Genomic DNA, 20,781 nt, shown 5'->3' with positions numbered 1-20,781 from the left:
CTGGAGCTAGACCCAGGTCTAAGACAGTCAGGGTGAAACACCTTTGGTTACTTTGTCTACAGAAGTGGTATATATCATCAGCTTTCCCAAATCCATAAAAATGGTTTCAGAGAGGTGTTGACTGAACTGTATAACTGTGGAGGATGTAGTCTGTGGTTGAATTGTGTTGAATTGTTAGCATCATACTGACAGGTGGTCATTTTGTCTGCTCCATTTATACAGATTAACAAACACTTCTCTGTTCAACAGCACCACAGCCTACAAACACCTTTACAGCATTATATCTATACCATCACCTTTAACCTGTACACACAAACAAAACAAGAAATGTACAAGTGACAATTGCAGGGAAGTATAATTGATGAATTCACCCATCCAGACAGTACGTCTATGGATTGTCTTTGTTGGTCACCTGGCAACCTCACAGTGACTCAAAGAAATACTTACAGCACAAGAGATGCTCTTGCCATTTGTTTGAGTGTAAGTTAACCAAACAACATGCAGTGTGTTCATGAAGTGAGGGGATGGTATGTGTAGTTTTTATGGTTGATATTAATGCTAAGCTACAATAACGGCCTCATGGCTCCAGCTCCGTACGCCATAAGCACAAACATGAGAGGTATCAATCTTCTCCTCTGACTGCAGAAGAGAAAGCAAATTTCCCAAATATTAAATTATTCCTTTAATGTCTATGCCAGTCTTGAATGGGGGTACACCACACTGTGCATCCTTGTATTCACCAGCAACTTGATTATCTAGTCAGAAGTCACTTAATTTAAAAAGGCTGCAACTCAACGATTTAAAACATTTTCATGCATAACCTGGTATTTCTTTCTTTCTTTCTTTCTTTTCAATAGTTCAACAATGAATATCTAAAAAATGAGGCTTGGGGAATGGATCCATGAAATGAAGCAAATCATTCTTCCTTTTTAACTTGAGAAAAAAAAAAGCTCTAGTGTTTGCTCATGAGAACTGTTCCAAATATTGATTGGCCAGTTTAAAACTTTGCAGCTGCTTCAAATCCCTGTACTGATGCACGGCCATTGGCCACACAGCTGAGCAAGGCAAGACCTCCAGTTCAATTTCAACACCCCTTGGCAACAAGCTTCCGATGATGCATCTTCTCTCTCTTTCCTCCATTTAACCATCCATCCATGCCTCATCAGTGTGATGAATGGCAGCTTGTCTCCGCTTTGCTATACCACTGATGTGGGAAGCCCCAGCTATTTCTTACAGCAGCTGTCTCAGAATGGAAATACATGTGAAATGTCAGCAGCTGCCTAACAAGAGCCAGCAGATGGGCTGAGCTGCACCTTGACCCCAGCTCCTAAATGCAAAGCAGCCAGGTCCACAGTGGGAGAGCTATACATATTCCACCATGGAGGAAGCCTTGGGGGAAGCCCACTTCCAGATGTCAAATCTAAATAAAAGGTCTTCAGGTACACTGGGTTAATTTGACACTTCAAGACCATAATGGGTTCTTGACGGACAACCAGGCATGATTTCCTTATCCTCACCATTATACGGCCAGCGGAGATGTTTGAGTTGGACTGCAAGTCAAACATCCTTCAGCTATTTTCACTCATGTTATAATGAGAACATCTTGGGTGACTCAGAAATGCCATCATGTTCCAAGACAGTTTTTATCATGCAATTTAAAACTGATCAACTGAATTGAAACTACAACTTTTTAACACTGTATAAAACTGAAAGAGGGGAGGGTCTTTATCCTGGAATATATGAACTATGTTGATGAGACATTCTGTGTTTTAGTACTTAAAAATAAGAAAAGTAATGTTGTAATGGAATGAAATCACTTAATCAAATTGGATTCCATTTTGCATGACGTATGACAACATTAAAACTTAAAACAGTTTACTCATACAGGCAGGGCGACCTTAGCTAGAAACCAGAGCACTGCAATCGTGTCTCTGATTCGTGTGTTTCAACCACTGACATCTCCCACCCTATGGTTTGGATTGATGACAGACTTCAGAAAGAAATAAAAAAAGCCTGGAAGAATCCTAACATTATGAAATCAGCCATAATAAAGTCTATTTCCATTTAATTTTCATTAGATGTGAGTTCAGGACTCATTCAAATGCAAAAGTCCAGTTTAGATGCTCATTTCACATTTCATAACATTAAATTTTAATGACAGCGGTGCAATGCTGTATTAGGTGTAGACTGAAAATGATTTGTCAGTGGAGTTTTGAACTGAAATATGGTAGCATAAACTCATTTTCAAACGTCTAAATATTAGACAGAGATACTGCTATGACTAAAAAGAGTATGTGGTGCTGATGTGTGCACATGCACGCTCTGTATGTATTCTCCTGTGGATGAAGAAATGGTCAAAAACGGCAGCCCTTTTCCACAGAACCACAAACTCACACCAAGTTATTGAAAGCAGGGTGTGATTTCTGACTCAAGTTGCATCCATTCGGTTCAAAGGGTAAAACAAACAATACTGTCAGTCTTTGAGCATTTTCAACTCACTTTGCCATCATTGTAGAGGTTGGGGTTAAAGCGTACACTGTGCCCACCGGTGGTCTCCAGGTTGACCAGAGGAGGTGAGTTGGGATAGTCTTGGGGGAAATACACGTCAAACTCAAAGCAGCCGTTGGCATACGGTGTGTCGGCAGGGCCTGTGATGAGAACCTGAAAACACCAAGAAGGGAAAGGCTTTAACACAAACAGCCAGAGAAAGGGTAGTTGGTAATCACACACTGAAAGAGAGTTAATTAAAGAAAGGCGGGTGCAGTGATAACAGTGAAATGGATTAAACAAAGGACAAACTGCAAAATATCAAACGGGTGATATTAGCCAAGAGAAAGAGCCCAGTTCTATCTGCAGTTCTCATGGCATTTGTAGCAAAAAACAATTTATTTCCTCACTAAAGGAGATTAGCTCATTAATCAAACAAACACAAGCACCTAAAAACTTTTCCAAGGACCTGAATATATATGTAAACTATCTAAAATAATGTTAAATAACCTTCCTCACCTACTACATACTACATCTCTAACAGCAGGCAATACCAACTTTAACCCAAATCCATAACTGCAGGGTAAATTTCAAGGATTTAAGACTGAAGAGTGGTGAAGAACATTTTGTTTATTTAGTTTGGTGAAATCGCCTTTTTTTCCTACGTTGCAGTGACTTCCATTCCCTGAGCACCCAACATTAGCTACAGAAATAACACTCATAAAAATGCTGTTATTACACTGCTATGCATTGCTGTGCTCATGTATTTCCATTTGATTCTGACTTTGTTGTTGGTATGCCGCTGCCTTTCTTTTGCCAAAAGTGAGCTAAACTGATGAGGATTTTGACATTTAGCAAAGAAGAAGACCATTAATCAAGTTGTGGGGTGAGAGCCATATATCAAATGTCACTAGGGGAATGAGTAAGAGCTATGGATGACAAGTCGTACGATAGAATCACCAGACGCAGTAACACAGTTCACAACATCCTTATGGAAGACACAAGTGTTCCATCAGTCTTACTCAATTCTCAAACTAGTGGTTTCTATTAATCACAGGGTGCAACCCCACATAAACCAAACAGCACTATGACACTTTCATGACATCATGACAGTACAACGGTCATCCAAACAATGAATAATCCTTGAGCTGTATGGTTTGACACCATCTGAAAAGTCTGTACTGTGGTGCTGGGCCTGACACAGCTCATACCAAACTGAGGCAGTACTTCACCTTCATGATGTCCAGTCTCTCCTCATCACAGCGGACAAAGACACTGGAAGAGGACGACAGGGGCAAAGAGGTGGACAGGGTGACAGCCTCCTGGGCGAGGCGGCGGGATCGGGCTGCACTGTTCGTATCACTGGCGTTCTTCACCTGAGACATGTAGTGGTAGTTGACCTTGAACATGACCTTCCCATCCTCATCCTCTGAGACCATTTCAAAGGTGTCTGGAAAGAGAAAAGACCAGAGTGAGGAAGTTGTGTCACTGTCCGGTACAGCACTCAAAATAACACCTTCAAAGAATTCACTTCCCAAATTGGCCATGTTTAAATGCAACTGCAATTCAATTAAGGTAATAATGCAAGAAAGAAGTCAATCAAGGACTCAAATGGTGACTGGGTCTTCATGTGGTCCAGTAAATATAATTTCATTTTTTAAAGGAAACTCCTCCCAGTTTATAATTAAAATTTGATTTGATTTGCAGTAGTATCTAGGAATCAAGCTATAACGTGTCCCAAAAGGCTCATGTACATGTGGACTGGGACTTAGCAACTAGCTGAGACAACAGGTGAGAGAAGAAGACGGAGCTGTGCAGATTAAATGTCTCATTGCTCCACAGAGACCTGATCCTTCCTCACATTAATACACGAACTAAACAGAAATGTCATATTTCCATTCTTCTAAATGGTTTAATGGTTTTCTGGCTGAATTGGTACCACGTGCCGCTTATCTCAAAGACACAACTGACTAAGAATATAATTGCCTAAAGGTAGGCGTTGGAAACAAGGATTCAATCACATTTTCTTTTGCTAATTTTCTTGAATAAAGCTTCAAGCTTTAATCAAGAAAAGCAAAATCACATTTGTAGCGTGATTTCACTGGCATTACTTGAGGCCAGTCAAACCGTGAATGCAAATTCAGTCAAAAAGTGAGCAACCAACATGTCCAACCATCGACTCTCCCTGTACTGTAAATGCGATGATACAATAAAAAGTCTTGTTACAGTGAGTTAGAGTCTAGCCCTGACGCTGTCTTGGGTGTTCTGTTTCCATTCTGTCTGCACACTGAACTAACACTGTTTACAGTCAAGACACTTGCAATTACTTCAGACATCAAGCTGCCTACAAAATCAATTGCAACACAGCAAATCTGGTGTAATCATTCATGACATGGCTGAACGGAGAGTGATGGACAAGACAGCAGGGATGAGAAGGACGGGAATGAAGCCTGAGTCTTCTTCCCTTTCAGAGTTCTTGCATGAAGATTATAGATCAAACCAGACAGACTGAAGAGCGTGTGTATTTGTGGAAAGGAGGAAGAAGAAGAGTGGTGGATTAAGGCGTAGATGTGTTGACATAATGTGCAACTAAAACCAACACGTATTGACACTCCAAAGCATTTACAGCCCCTCAGTGTATTGCGTAAAGAAATGAAAACAAACACACGCATAAATGTGTATCTACACACAAAGAACACACTTAAACTCACCGAACTGCAGCTTCTTCATGGCAGCAACATATTTTTCCTCTAGAGAGCGTAGAATGGAGAGGGGCTTGGGCCGACTCGACACCTTCCTTGAAGACTCCACCAGCTTCCTCTCTGGTAAGGAGGTGGGGGGTTTGGGGTGGGGGCAAAAAGCATGACAACAAGTGAAAAAAGAGCAGGGTGGAGGCGTTCAGAGAGTAACCGTGGCAGAGAAGCATCAGCTGAGGTCACCTTAGCGAGCAGCCGCCTGCGATCTTTGTCAAACATGCAGATACAGGTTACAGAAAAGCTGCTTGTATCGACCTCCACGCAGCTACTCGCTTTACACAACTCATCTGGCTGCTAGTGTTTCTGCACACTTTGTCGTAGTGATTTAGGCGTGTGCACACATCAGCAACTATTCTGGTGAATAGTGTTATCATAGCCTACATAAAAAATGGCCAGAGCTACAAGAAAATAAATAAAGGTACTTTCACACAACAAGGTTGGACAATATTTGTGTTCTGTATTTTGAGAACTTAATCTGAATCTACTAAGAGTCTGTGCCACATGATACAGGCTGCTGCTATACGCCTCCTCCTCCGTTGATGTCATCACTTGTTTGGCCTGTTCAGTTAGCACAGGTATTCATCGATGCTTCAGAGGAATACTTCCTCTCCTCGGTCAATACCAGCCTGCTCCTGTCTGACTGTAGCTTCTCTCAGAGATATTTCTTAAAGCCTCTATACTAATTAAATGAGTATACATCTGTCAAGACACCGTGTACAACTGTGTATGATGTGTGATTCCAGAGGCATTTATCATGGATTTCTTTATGTGGAGTGACACGACATTGATCTCTATCTGTACCTCTTCCTCACATGCACACTTTCACTATATCTAATGGCACCCCCCCACACAAGTGATCAGTTAGACGGCTGTTTATGTGGACCGAGCATTAAAATTCTCTAGACAGAGAGTGGGGGATAATTAATACTGTGTACTATGCATCAACGAGGTAATGGGGGAGGTGTAATGTTTCATCAGGCGGCGGACATTTTACTGATGTGCTGCTTTCTTAAGGTGACTAAAGGCTGGCTAGAAGAATCTCTTTCTTTTTTTCCCATGTACAAAACAAATGAAGACGTGTACTTTGTCCTTTACAATACAGAGTCTGAATTAGTGACACAGCATGAGCAGGCTGTCCTGTGCATCTTCTCCACCGGCCTCAGGAGCAGTTTCAGAGCCTCAGAAAAGGTGCCAAGCATTGTGGGTTAATTTCACACAGTCCTTAAGGACTTCAAGAGCCACAAATGCCTCATTAGAAGATATTTTAGCCAGTACCTTGGGTCAGCTTGACCTGTAGCTTCAGACTGTTTGGTCAAGTTCAACTTTGAAAAACAAGGCAAAAGCGTCCTTGATTAAGATTAACTTGTCGGGCTGTAGTCAATCACAGCTGAGGGAATTCAGACCTTTTGGTCAGCTCAACTTAGAGACCCATTTTCTTGTCCTTGCACCAAGAGGGCAGGACACAGACAACAGGATGAGGGTGTGAGAGAAAAATGGAGAGTCAGGGAAGGAGTGCAGACACAAACTCAAAACTCTTTCTCTTGAAACTGGTTTTGTGTTGGGCACGAGTTCAAATGTATTGATGGAAATATATACTGCTGTTACCCAACAGTCTTCAGGGTGTGACTTAATCCGCTGCTACAGTGTTTGGCAATAAAACCACATGCTGTATACATACCCTGGTTGGCCTGCCGCAGGCTGGTGGTAGCAGCATAGACTATCTCAGCTGTCCGCTGGATGTCAGGCACCAGCAGAGTCAAACCCTCAGGCTCTGGATCTGAGCTATCTGTCTTCATCACACCTTTACTCTTATCTTTCTTTGACCTGAAACACACAGAAATATGCAGTTCATTCAGCCACAGTGGAATACTGGGTGCAGTATGGTAACTTGGATTTCAGAGATCCAGGTAAAAGTAAAGCTAACCATTTTCCCTTCAAAGTCTTGTGTACGTGTAAACAGATATTTCCACCCTCCATTTCTAAAAGATGATCAAATACCAGAGAAGAACATTCTGAACATGTGCAGTGACCTTACTCTAAGTTGTAGTAGTAACTTAAAAACATAAACATTGATATGCTGCTTCTGATTCCAGGGTGAGAGTAAAAGTGGTTACAAGCTCGCTGAAATGAAAACTCATTCTGACTTTGCCACATTCACAGTTGTGTTTGCCGTGTTCTTGCTCCTGTGGGTCAGAATCATGGAGCTCACTGTAGAAGCCGTCAGCGAGGCAGGAGAAGGCAAGAAGTTCTGACATGTTTATGACATCAGATTCTTTGGGCTGGTTGTCTTCCACTATGACACACTACACAAAATAAAATGGGCCATTAACAAGATTTGTTTTCATTCCACACCCAGTATCTGTTGGCTCAGGCCTTTATCCCGCTGGGATCGCGTATCTGATCTCAATGTGAGGCAGAGAATCTCAAAACAGAGTAGTAAAAGGGAACTTTCAAGGGGGAGCCATGGCAGTTTAATCTGAATCTATTGAACATTTGGAAAAGTGAACACTTAACACGACTCTGTATTTTTGTTGTATTTTATATATCCTTTTTTTCTTTTTTTTTTGTGGGTACACCAGCTTTGGCACCACAGCCCAGAATTAAAACTTTAAGATTTCAACTTTTTTCAGCTTTCTGGCATTGCCAGTAAGTTTTGTAACGTGCGTAAACAGGCGGATATAAACACACTAAGTGACTGTCCCTCACATGGTCCCCACCCTCCTGGCACCCAATATGTCCTGACTGTTTGTTGGACTGAAGTACAGCAGAAAGCCTCGGACTAAACTGGCTGAGACGATCCCAAATGATCAGTCTCCCTGACTGGCCATTTGTCCTCAGGCTCTTTTTTCACTGAATGTCTGCATGTGGGTGTGAATTCAAGTACAAGTGTGTGTGCTCAAGGTTTTCTAAGCCTCAGTGTTCCCGTGAGTGTGTGTGCTATAAACCTGGGAAGTGGTACATGTAAGCCCTGTCCAAGCCCTGTCATCAAAACACAACCGCAGACTCCCCTTGTCTTCCTGAAAATAAAGGCCGTGCATTAACAGAAATATTGAGTTAGAAGATGTACTAACTAGTGTTGTCCTGAGCTACTGTGCAATAGGATCAGGGTTGACCGGGGCATTTTTAAAGCAATCAGTTTACGGTGAAACCTGTTCCAATTCAGTTTGTTTGCTCAATAAACAGCAGGCAGCAGTCTGTGGGGATGAAGACAGACAGTCCAAATCCTGTTGAAATCTTCTTTATGAGACGCCATCTAACTAGAACTGTCTTCACTGATTTTAATTCAGGTCGACTTAGGCTGTGTGTGTCCTGAACAGCTGCATCCTGTAGGAGTAGAAATATATGTCCATAATGTTCTGCATCGCACCAACATGATATAGCAGGGGGATGGGAAATCTTGTGCACAATTGTAATTTAAAAGATATAGTTCTATTTAAAGTTACCAATAAATTCAACAAATAATTCTGAAGTGGAAGAAATGACAATATATACTGAGATACAATATCAATTTATCCAGCCAGAGATTTCTCCATACTGTTCATACTGTGGTGGTTCGTCATTAAATACCTGACAAGTGTGGGGACTTATGCAAATCAATGAGCAGGACAACTTAATTACATTATTGGATTTTTAGATTTGTCCTGTGTCAGTATGATAAAGCACCTTGATCTAACATGTTGCCTGGACCATGTGTGGCAGCTTCAGTAATCCACTGTTGTTCCACTGACATGAGGAATTCTAAGGTTTTCTACCCGAGGTACATTAAATTATCTGTGCTGTCACAGGACAACTACTTCAACATTCTGGACAGGCATTTTCTAAGAAAACAAACAAAGAAACAAAATAAGACAGACAGACACACACACACACACACACACACACGCACACACACGCACGCACACACAGTGAGGCTAAACCCACAACACATTTCTGAACATGTGTCCCTGACAACCTCCAAAAGGAGCTTCATGACTGAATCTTAATGTGTCCTCAGCGCCTCTTGGGGTACATTCACTTCACTCCGGTTGCATTTTAATGCTAAGATTGAACAGGGCTAGAGATGTAAAGATTCCCAGTTCAGCAGGATTGCAGAGAGGAGGGGTGTAAATAATACTGGAATGTGTTTCTGTGAAGTGGCAAGGTCACGGTTGGGTCAAAGTATTGAATTAGACATTAGGTCGTATGTATGAAGTATGTTTTACAGCAGAAGTGAAGATATTTACAGGTGTATGTAACCATACACCTTTAAGAACTGTGAAACATTTGGGTTCTTTATTTAAGAATTGAAAACAAATTAAAATTATTCCATGAATCATCATTAAGTTATACACAGATTTTCACCATCTCACCTGAGGCGATTGGTGTATGTGTCCACACATGTCTTCATCTTGGCCAGCAGCATCCCAACAGAGGTCTGTCCCTCAGAGTGTTCGTCATCCTCTTCCTCCTCATCCTGCCCCGGGTCTCCAGAAAGAGGAAGCAGCAAAGGAACCAGGGCTGTGCAGCTGGAAATGGCCCTCAGCAGCTCCAGCAGGGCCCGATACAGGGGCACATGGCGCGCCATATCCAGAACTGCAGGGAGACGAGGATACAAAGTGAAGCTCAAAGGACAGAGGAACAAAAGAGAAACAGGTTGTCTATTTTTTTTTTTTTGTAGAGAACCTGATTTCACTCTGTTAATACTGATAAGCATACACTGATAAAAACAAGATCCATTCCTGTTACAACAGCCTATATCGCAGAACATCAACCTTTCAGTCACAGAGTAACTCATAGAATGACTAGAATGATCCAACACTGGCTCAATCAGATGCCTCTGCACAGTGGTTTTTATGGCTAGGTGTTCCAGGGAATTGGAACTGGAAATTAAATGAGAAACCATCACAATAAGATCTCAATCCAACATCTCTCATCCAGGGTTGAATGAGACTGCTGTATTCTACTGCTGCAACAGCAGCAGCACAACTAAAACCCACCCTTTATGTCGTATTACAAAAACATTCCATTTCCATCGCATGAGGAAAAAATTGCAGAAGCATTTATCTTATATTGTATAGCTCTGCTCAGAGATCAGAGAAACAAGAGAGAAGAAAAAATCTAGATTTTTGAAATGACACTGACTGTGGAGAGAGCTGACAGTGTCATTAAAACATCACAGTACTTTAAGGCTGCAACATTGTGAAAGCGGATACTGAACATGACCAGATTTCCAGCAATGGATAAAAAGACAAAGGTGCAACCCTGAGGTGGTCAGGGAGTAATCAGCAATGTGGAAGCCATGAATAAATGTACTCTTATATTTACACCTTCACTGGATCATTTTTCCTAATAAACTGATCAGACAAAACAGGAGTTGGGGATATTGTTTTTGCAGAAAGAGGCAAACTTAACAAGGAAATATGAATAAATGAATGCAAAGATTGCCAAGGAGATCAGGAGACGAGGAGATAAAGAAGGGACTGTATGGACGGCAGCAGACACTGTGACACTCAATGGTCTATCCCAGTCTTTTCTAAATTCACAAACCAAAGCTGACAGCTACTCCTGACTTCTCCCCACAACTAACGTCTGAAGTAACAGGACGTGGATGGCCATGCAGCCAGAGTGAGCGGGAGACATATGCTAAACATCTTGATCAAAGGAATAATACAAGAACATTCTCTTCAACAATTTCTAGTTTTTCTATTCTTTTCAATGACTAACATACTTGAGAGTGTAAAACTCACATCTTGGTTATTGATTTTGTACACAACTCTGAAATTCTGCTCCATAGATGTGGTGCTGAGGTAAAGCTGACTAAAGCTGACCACTGACTACAAACAAAGTGTTAAGTGGCACGATCATGTCATTCAATGTCCGTCTTTGCTGACACGTTTCAGAGGACCTGAACTCAAGTTGTAATGGGCTACTGATGGTTTGTCTTTGCAGTTTTATGTTTCTCACGGTCTAAATGGAGGTAAACAGACTTCAACCTCTACAGCTCCAACCAGCAATCACTGCCAACACCAGCAGACCCTGCAGAAATGACCACACAGATGGGACTGTTTGAGCTAAGAGGGTGCTCACAGTGATTGTGTTCTGACACTTCAATTACTCCAGTTTGAGTTTTACACAGTTGGAACATTTGAAAAATGGAATATCTATGTAATCACTTCAGCGGTTGTGGTGCAAAATGCAACAGGGGAGGTAGATGTAGTCGTTAGATCATTATTAGAAAAACATTTCCATTTGCTGCTCATAACACCTGGTGCTGGGCGGAGAGCAGTTGCTTGGATGCGAAGGGAGAACAAGGCAGTCAGTATTCACCATAGTTATCTACACTGTGCATTAACAGATAAAAACAAAGGACAGGGACACCAATAGAAAATTTGACTTAGTGCTAACATGCTCATAGTGACAATACCAACATGCTGATGTTCACCAGGGAAAGTTTACCACACAAATGTAGCTATGTCTGAAGATTTGATCAAATAAGAGCACCAGATGAAAGTCAAGGGATCACTCAAGTTATTACTACTCTCTGTATGTGTCTGGACCAAATTTTGCTCAGAGTGTAGTTACGCTGAACCTTCATTACATGTATTTTCATGGCTATAAAAAATTGTGGTCTGGGGTCAGTGTGAAGCTGTTAATCTTCATTGGAGCCAAAATTTGTGGAAATTGATGTGGTACATACTGAGATATTTAGGTGGTTAAGTGAAAAACTGAGATGAGAAGTCAAGAAGGTCAAAGTCAATACGATTCATCCTATTGGGGACCAGAAATAACTGCAGAAGCATGGACTGTAATTCATCCAATAGCTCAAGAAATTCCAGTCTGGACTAAAGTGATGAGACTGACTGTCCTGACATTGCTATCTCTACACCCTTGCCACCAGTGTAGCTAAAAAAAACTGCGTGTGAATACGTACTAAACACACATCCTTGAAGTAATCCTTGCAAAGTCCAATGATACCAAGATACTATGAGAAGGAGGAAATGGTTCACAAATCAGTGTTGGCTGGTGCCAATGCAAAAACAAATGAGAAAACCTGTGTGGTTATCCAAGACTCAGCGTTAATTTTCAGCCAACTGACATTTTGTCAGTTACACCAAGCAGCACTTGAGCAGAAGCCAATCAAATACAAGGGTCTCTTGAGACAGTGAAGTAAGCATCAATAGGCTGACCATGTCAGCCATATCATTTTCTGAGGAGCAGTCTGGTGTGTGTGGAGGTACTTGTGCATCCATGTGTTTGCCTTGAAGTGTCAGCCTCAAAATAAATAGAACAGCTCTTGTTTGTGGCTCCCAGACTGTTTTACATTTATATTGAAATTCCCAGCTCCCTACTGTCCTCCCAGCATCTGCACAACACTGACCTCGCAGGGCTTTAATCTGCTCTCGAAACCTATAACCAGCGTCTCTGGGTGACACCTAGCATGGAATCCCAATCCCTTCTATATACATCTATGTAATTACTTGGAGCATTTGTGTGTAACTCATCAGAATTCCTCCTCTTGCTCTGAGTCTCAGTTTGTTTCTTCCCTACAAGCAGACCCTTCTGATAGCGAAAAGAATGAAAAAATAGGAACAGCGCATCAGCAAACACAGATACAGGCCTGTTTTAAAATAGATTTTAAACAGAAAAGGACGCTCTGAGTGCCATGTAAAATAGAATGAACTTAGGTCTTCTGACCATCACACAGCCTTTATTCTCCCTTTTTTCTATTTCTTCCCATTTTTTCAGACACTGGACAACCTGCTGCAGCAAAACATATGAGGGACAGAACCTTTTTATATTTTAACAGTGTTCCCCACAGGCTGAGAATGTACTTGTGGTGGTGGGTGGTGTGGCGCACGATGGGCAGGTTTTGTAATAACCTAGTCAAAGGCAGGGTTATTAAGATCTATTTATTAAAAGTATAGCACATGGCTCCTCACACTACTGGTAGTGAAAGTAATACAGTAAATCAATAATTAGTTAGTGAAGATTACAACTATACTGGTACCTTGTATTCTTAAATACATTTTTACAAAATTTTTATATTTACAAAAAGTACATAAATAAATAATTAAACAAAATGCACATTGGTTCAGTATTTAGTTCAATTTCAATTTCAACTATTTCTTTTGTCACTCTGGTTTTGAACCACTGAGTTCTCTTCAATCACTCTTCTGTCTGACTGGGTGTGCCTCATACAGGTAATTTGGAATCTCAATTCTCAATCTTTGGATCCAAAATTAGGTAGCAAACAACATCAAAACAACACCCAGTACAACATTATCACTTTACAGTTAACTTCAACCTTAAAATGGTTCACTACTCATGGTATCGGCTTTAAAAAAAAAAAAAAAAAAAAAATCACCACTTTGATCATGAAGGTGACACTACTCTGTAGAGCATATAGGCTACAGTACAATATAGTATAGAATTGGGTATCAATAGTAGATAGACAGAATATTTCAGATCCAAAAGGAAACCGACAGAAGGGTGGGGCTGAGAGCAAAGGTGAAATCATAACTCTATCTGCTACTCCACATCACAGACAGCACCATGGATTTATCAACGCACAGAACAGCTGTGCTACTGATGTGTCAGAGCCGTGGTCTGGGCCACAGACTCTAACTTAAGTCAGATAAAGGACCAATGATGTAGGCCGACTAAATGTTTAACTAAACAACCCCATTACCCCTTCACTCTCTCTGATAGTAGGGGATATGGGGGGGGTGGTAGGTTAACAAAGGGGATGCACCTTGATCATGTGGCTAACAAGGGGGGGGCCATCCCCCTTCATATTGCCAACTGGTCCGAGGCCTATCCATTTGAACTTCCTTGCTGAGTCTGTCACCTCCTGGTGCATCATCATCATCATCATCATCATCATCATCATCATCATCATCATCATCATCATCATCATCATCACCATCATCACTGCAACTAGTCAAGGCAAGGGTTCCTGTGTGTGAATTTCCATGAAATTCAAGAAAGTCCATCACCAAACAGTGATGCAGTGCAAAGGGTAAAGATACAAAGGAGAAGCTGTTCTCTCAGCCACAGGACAAGTGGCAGCCCAAAGAGGCTGGGCATCCATCACAGCTATGACTATCTTGTAAGTGCTGACCTGCAGTCATTACAGAGGTACGAACAGCAAGCCTCCACTCTCTGTGATTTAGGGTCTTCTGGGGGCCATACAGAAACGGGTAGTGCGTGTAGCCATGTTGGATGCTCAGGCTGATTAATAGTTAACAGTGGCCCCTCGGCCTGGACAGGGGCACCAGCCATGAGTTAACATGGCATATGTAAGGGCTGCTTGAAATAAAGGCGGTACTGTGCGACTCTTATGTGTCCCTGTTGGCCCTGTAGCCTCACCTAGTGTCGAGTCAATTGCCTCAGCATAAGAGTATGTGAGGGAGCTGCATTTCAAATCAGGAGTGAATCATCCAAAATACACACACATAACCACTGATACAAAGATGTATAAAGACGTATATATGTCAAATTTATCTTTGTACATTCACATAAAAACTGAGTAACATACAGAGTACTGAAGTCACAGACAGATTAAAGTAAAAGACATGATGCCAGCCATCTGCTGGCTCAAACAATAGAATAAAAGTGTGGTCAAAATTGACAGTTAGGCTCTTGATCTGACTAACTGTTTTCAGCGCTCGCCTGTACAGGTATAGCATATATCATTAAATAACCAATATAGTTACATTACCCATAAGGGTACCAAGTGACCAAGGGAGGCTGACCCTGCAGAAAAATAAAACCCAAATGTATGTTTTTGAATAATTATATTTTTGACCAAATAAAGAGAACAAAGTAAATACAAACATCAAGGACATGCATATTGAATTTCTCAGAAAAAAATAATTTTAATGTTGGACCCTCTAACACTGCAAATACAGCTTCAGTCAAAAAAGAGACATCGTCACGCCTAATGCACACCGATCATTATCCTTGCATCAAATATCATCATGTATTTGTGAGGTAAACATCCTAGTTTGACACAATATTTTCTGATGTGAATGCACAAAGGGTAACTGCTGGGCCTTCTCTGACCTGTTAACCTAAGCTTCCACTTCCTGTCCAGTCAGCGGTTGGTGCTGCTGGGAGTCATGGGCAGAGCCATCTGTTTAGCCCGTTAATCATCATCCACCAAGGTTTTCTGGACAACACTTATCTACAGTAAACAGTGATTTGAGTCTTTCCCTGGATCAAGTCTTAAAAACAAGAGAGAAGAAGCAAATGGAAAGAACAGGAGCAAGTAATGAGAAAATGTACTGTAATGTACACACACCACCAGGAACAGGAACCAGGAAGCCAAATCTGGGTGGCTGGAAAGTGGAATGTTACGTTGTAGAATTACTGCTCCTGTCGTCCACCGACACACATCCAGGGGAATCAGGGCCGCACAAGTATGTCAAGCCAGCCTAGCCTGTCCTTTCCTTGCCTCTCAGCCTGCAGGTTTCAGCTGAGCAATACAGCAGTGTAGCACTGAGGTTTGAGCCCAAACTGGCACATCAGTTGATGCCATAAAGTAACTGACTAAACACGTCAACTTTGTGGTGTACTGTCAGTGGAAAAAGTCAAATGAATGCATTTATTCAGCTCAGCGTTCTACACATATTAGTATGCATATGATTTGCAAAGATTTGCCTATTATCCTTCTGGATCTCCTGGATCTAAACCTATATATTAGTGACAAGGCTTATACATGTCAATGTGTTGGTCAAGCTCTACGTTAAATATAGCCTGGCAAGTAGCTTCTACTGTGAGTGACATTAAAACACGTCTCATTAGAGAGAAGGTAATGCTGGATACTTTGTGCATGTGAAACACTGTAATCATCATACTAAGTGATTATATTGAGTGGTGGTATTGATGCGCTCCTTGTGGCGTTCCTTGTGGCTCAGTCACATTAAAAGCAAATCATGTAGCCACAACAAAGGTTTTTATTTTAGTCCATGGCTGTTCCGACATGTATTTTATGTCTCTCTCTACTATGCACTGCCTAAAGTAAAGACACATGAAGCTTTTTTCCTTGAAGACTTCCTTGCACACTGTACAAAGACAACAATATCTCATCTTGGATACTCTGTGGCCACACAGTTCAAACCTGGAAATAGGCCTGATAATCAACATGCACCATTATCAAATGCCAAACAGAGAAATTCAAATTAATCTCCAAAAGCCTGTTGTTCATTTATGACTCGTGGCTTACTTTTCATCCAATTTAGTGCCTATTCTGACCCACAGTCCCTTGTGGAGAAGGGAAGATTCCTGTAATTACAGCTGACAGATTGACATTTGGTATTTCATGGAGGGTGTAATATGGGGGAGGGGCAACCACAATGAGAACAGAGACGGGTGGAAAAAGGGAAGTTGTTTAGAAATGTGGTGTTAATTACTGAAGATAGTGCCACAGCAGGGCTGAAGAGTCTGGAAACACGAAAACATTAAGTATTCATATCCATATCAGAGAGACAATCACAGCACATCAATTTTAGATAGCAGTGCATCAGTTCAGGGGAAGGATCCCTGCTGCCAAAATTTCCTTCAACTGAATGAATACAATGTGAAATACCTCTGCTCAGATAAAGTGTTTCTTTCTCTGAGTCAAACAACAGTAATCGTTTCAGAGCAGCGCATAATTCAGCTCCTGGGACCATGACCCATTTCTAATGAGGCTTGCTGAGATGCAGAGGCTTGATAATTCACACTTGATAATTGCCCTTAATTGGCTGGTGCTGCAATTGTGCATGGGTGTGTGATCTTACAAGAGAGGCCATCCTTCATCACTGATGAAAATTTGCACATAAAGCATCTTAATGCTTCTGTATACACTGCTGCAATCATTCAAGGGAACAAGAAACTTCTGAATTTAAATTTGCTAAATGCTACTGAAGCTATTGTGAGCCAAACGAGGCTACAGCTATGTTAAAATAATGTAAAACTGGGTATGCTGAGTTGTCTCAGTTTAGTTTTTGTCAGTTTGGTTCAAATTTGCTGGACTGCCATGGAATTCTGTACAGACATTCCTAGGACAGAAACCAGGCTGCATAAATGGGCCCCACCACATCCTCCATCCTGACCTTCAGCACCAGCACCTCTTCAGGATACATGTTGGGCCCTCTCCTGTAAAGTTCCTGTGGCACTTCCTGTTCATGCACTGCTGAATGAACAGGAAGTGCCACAGCTCCAACACCATCATTAAGTCTGCAGACAACATGACTGTCATAAGCCTGATCACCTGACATCTTGGTGCCAGGACAACAACATCCATCTTCACATCAGCAAAACTAAGCAGCTGATTGTGGACTTGAGGAAGTGACAGGAAGTAGGACATGCCCCCATCACCATCAATGGGATGACTATAGAGAGTGTCAGCAGCTGCAACTTCCTCTGAGTTTTACATCGGGTCCATTTTTAATAATCAAGTTTTTTTTTAACTTTACAATATTGATATCACTATCAGAATTAAAGATTCAGCATCCATCAGGATTTAGTTTTAAGCAAGCAAGCTCTGACTAACCCACAGTATCCTACCTACCCAGCACCAAACAGCCGACAAAGTTGGGACTAGCTGGCTAAAGCTAGGATGAGAACTTTGTTGCAATGAAACTAATTTGTTTGAAGATCCATTAGAGGACACAAAGACAGGTACTTTGCGTTCACACCAAAAAGGACAAGAAAAGAGCAATTTTTACACTGGAGAGAGTGTATCTTCTTTGGGACATGCTGCTTGCTCCGTGCTGAAGATGGCATCTCCACCTTCAATTTATCTTGCTGAAGCTCTGAGACTTCAATTTCTTCAAGTTGGAGCTTTTGGTATTGTTTGTTTACCACCATGGACAGAATTAGCATAGTTTCCTCTGACACTGAAGTGCAGACCTCTCTGCTTGGGCCCGGTGCAGATGACACCCTCTCCCCATCTCCAGTCCCCTCCCCTCTCTCACCACCCGGCTTCTTATTCTGAGGCATTTGTTGACATGCAATTTGCAGAGAGCTTCCTCATAGGCCCATCGTATCTCTTCATCAATTCTGCAGTGTTGTCTGCCAGCTTTAGGATTTCTTCTTTTGAACATTTTTTTCTGTGTCTCTTGGACACATATTTTTTTTCTCCAGGATGGTGACGTCATTACCGACTCTTCTCTGCCTGTATTGGGTTGGTTATGTTTAGGCATAAGGAGTGAGACTGGTTATGGTAAGAATAAAAGAGTAGGCCAATCAGAGGCAGAGCAAGACAGGTCATGCTTTAGCCATTCCAGGACAAAAACTGCATACTGCATACTGTCTTACAACAGTCACACACAGAGGAGCTTCATGCAACTGGTAAATTTGTTTCTCCAGCAAGTCTGACTTGAAGTTACATGTGAGTCAAAGACGCCTATTTTAATGCAACTGGCCTCAGAGCTAAAAGGAAAGTAAATATTGGACACAGTTTCACTGGGGGGGCAGAAACATGAGATCAAATGGATACTAATGTTGCTCTAGAGAGGAAATATGCAACTATTCTGTGATGTTAGCGACACCTTTATAAGGTAATATCAGGGCTGAAGGTTTGTCAGGTAAGTATCAACAGAATCTAAATTCATTACACACTCTGTTCATGACATATCCCGCCCAGTGCCGCCATAACAAACCCACTGAGACAACAGGTAATGACGTGTCATTGGTCTTCATAAAAACCACGTGCTCCACACAACCACCTATTTACTGTAATGCTCAATAAAAAGAAAGCTAGGAAACATTCAATGAGTTACCACTCAGCCTCAACTCATGGGTGAACAGGAGAGTGGGTGTGTGGGCCGGTTGCTACCACAAGGGATGGGTGTCTGTTGAATTCCCAAGGGGAAACAGGCATTGAGCATGAGGGTCACACCGAGTGGGTGGCTAATATTCTGATTCAAGCTCATAGCTGGACAGTGTCAGGTCTTCCTGACCCCTCTAGGGCAACAGAACAGAGGAGAGAGGAGCTGAAATAGTAAGGCTGTGACATGTCTCCGCCAACACACAGTCTGCCTCAGTGGACACTGTAGATAATGTGCATCAAAGCAAGACTATGTGGAACAAACAGATAAAAAGTGCCTGAAGGTCTGTGCCATTTCAAAAGACAGAAGGAAGAGTGGCTGCACTTTTGTGCACAAAGAATCCCTTTACAAACCAAGCCACTCAAGTAACTTACTTTTTAGGTTGACATACTCTGTGTGGACATCTTAACTGGGTTAGAATAAGCAGGAAAACTTGAGCTCAAAGAAAAAAAAATCTGGTAAAGTCCTCTGTGAAACTGGTTACTGTGACCTACAAAAATCTGTCTTCTGTCCTTTAACTTTTTAATTATCTGCAGAAAACATTTATTTGAGCGGCACTATGAGTTGTTGTGTAGATCAGAAACCTTTCCATTTAATCCGTCAACCTTGTCATTTGAGTATAAACAAATAATTTCAAAACTTTTAGATTGTTGCAATGAATTAATGTTTTTTTCCTATATTAGAACTACATAGTTATATAAAGAGGAAGAGGGAATAATAATAATAATAATAATAATAATAATAATAATAATGATGATAAAAACTTAATGATGACATAATGGACTCACCTTGTTCCAAATGTGATGACTCTGACAGTAAAAAAGAAACCATAAAGGGGTGGCCAGTAATGATTTTGGGAGGTTAAAATACCATATGTTTTGGTAAAAATCCTGAAAACTGTACAAGCTATTTAGTTTAGCTTAGCTTAGCTTCGCTTTGCTGACTGGCTGGTCACTGATGGCACATGCTTGAGAGCATTCTGTCACAGTGAAAACAGTGAAAACGTTGCAGTAATTCAGCATATATCTGCAATCATATATGGCAAAAAGTATGGAGTTCCATATGATGTCCTGATGTGACACTGATCTCTTAAAATGATTAATATTGATAGAATTGTGAGGCATTATGCTTTCAAGGGAAGGGGCCAAATGTAAAGGAAACCAGCAGTGTATATGTTCCTCAAAAAAGCAGCTTCTGAAAGCTCATCCCTTCTTCAACTGGTCAGCACCCATAACTAGCAGGTAATTACATAGAGGAAGGGTCAGTGATGGGGGTCAAGAGGACTGGAGTGTGCAGGAAAGAAGATTGTTGCAGTATTGTTTTTTTACTGACCTCCTACAATTCAGCTGCAGCACTCAATTACCCCTGAGGTCAAGATAACTGCAACTGCAGCCCAACCGCTTTATCGGCCGATTACAGATATATTTATCAGAAACGCAACAACTGCAATGTTCTTGGCCAATTTTGATTTCCGATTTTTTTTTTTTTTTTAGAGTCTGATGTGCATTGTGATTTTGGCCAAATCAGATTTTCTTTCTTCACCAAGAACTACGACTGACAGCATACACAAACATTTTTGTAACGACAATGTCATGAGTAATGACATTTTATGGTCATAATAAAAGACTGACTGTTAAATGGGATTGGCGGTCCTGTTGGGGGGACGGGCTGCATGTGTGTAAATTTGACCTGCACAGAATCAGATATATCTAATCAGTCAGTCACTGGTCATGGCCAACGAT

At 41.4% G+C, this 20,781-nt stretch overlaps 1 protein-coding gene across 6 annotated transcripts in view; it reads right to left on the bottom strand.

Annotated features, from left to right (window-relative positions):
• The window catches only part of birc6 (baculoviral IAP repeat containing 6), a 134,736-nt gene that overhangs the window by 14,374 nt on the left and 99,581 nt on the right, over positions 1-20,781 (bottom strand). For all 6 annotated transcript variants that reach the window (XM_070976839.1, XM_070976841.1, XM_070976844.1 and 3 more), the window contains exons 65-69: positions 9,593-9,815; positions 6,922-7,067; positions 5,199-5,309; positions 3,720-3,937; positions 2,500-2,661 (exon numbers count right to left, since the gene is read on the bottom strand). In XM_070976839.1, coding sequence (XP_070832940.1) covers positions 2,500-2,661; positions 3,720-3,937; positions 5,199-5,309; positions 6,922-7,067; positions 9,593-9,815 — 860 coding nt within the window. The remainder of the gene's footprint in view (positions 1-2,499; positions 2,662-3,719; positions 3,938-5,198; positions 5,310-6,921; positions 7,068-9,592; positions 9,816-20,781) is intronic.

The sequence above is a fragment of the Chaetodon trifascialis genome, chromosome 13 (assembly GCF_039877785.1).
Source record: "Chaetodon trifascialis isolate fChaTrf1 chromosome 13, fChaTrf1.hap1, whole genome shotgun sequence".
Classification (NCBI taxonomy): Eukaryota; Metazoa; Chordata; class Actinopteri; order Chaetodontiformes; family Chaetodontidae; genus Chaetodon; species Chaetodon trifascialis.
Note: the sequence above shows the minus strand (reverse complement) of the source record. Positions and strands in the feature narration are given on the sequence as shown.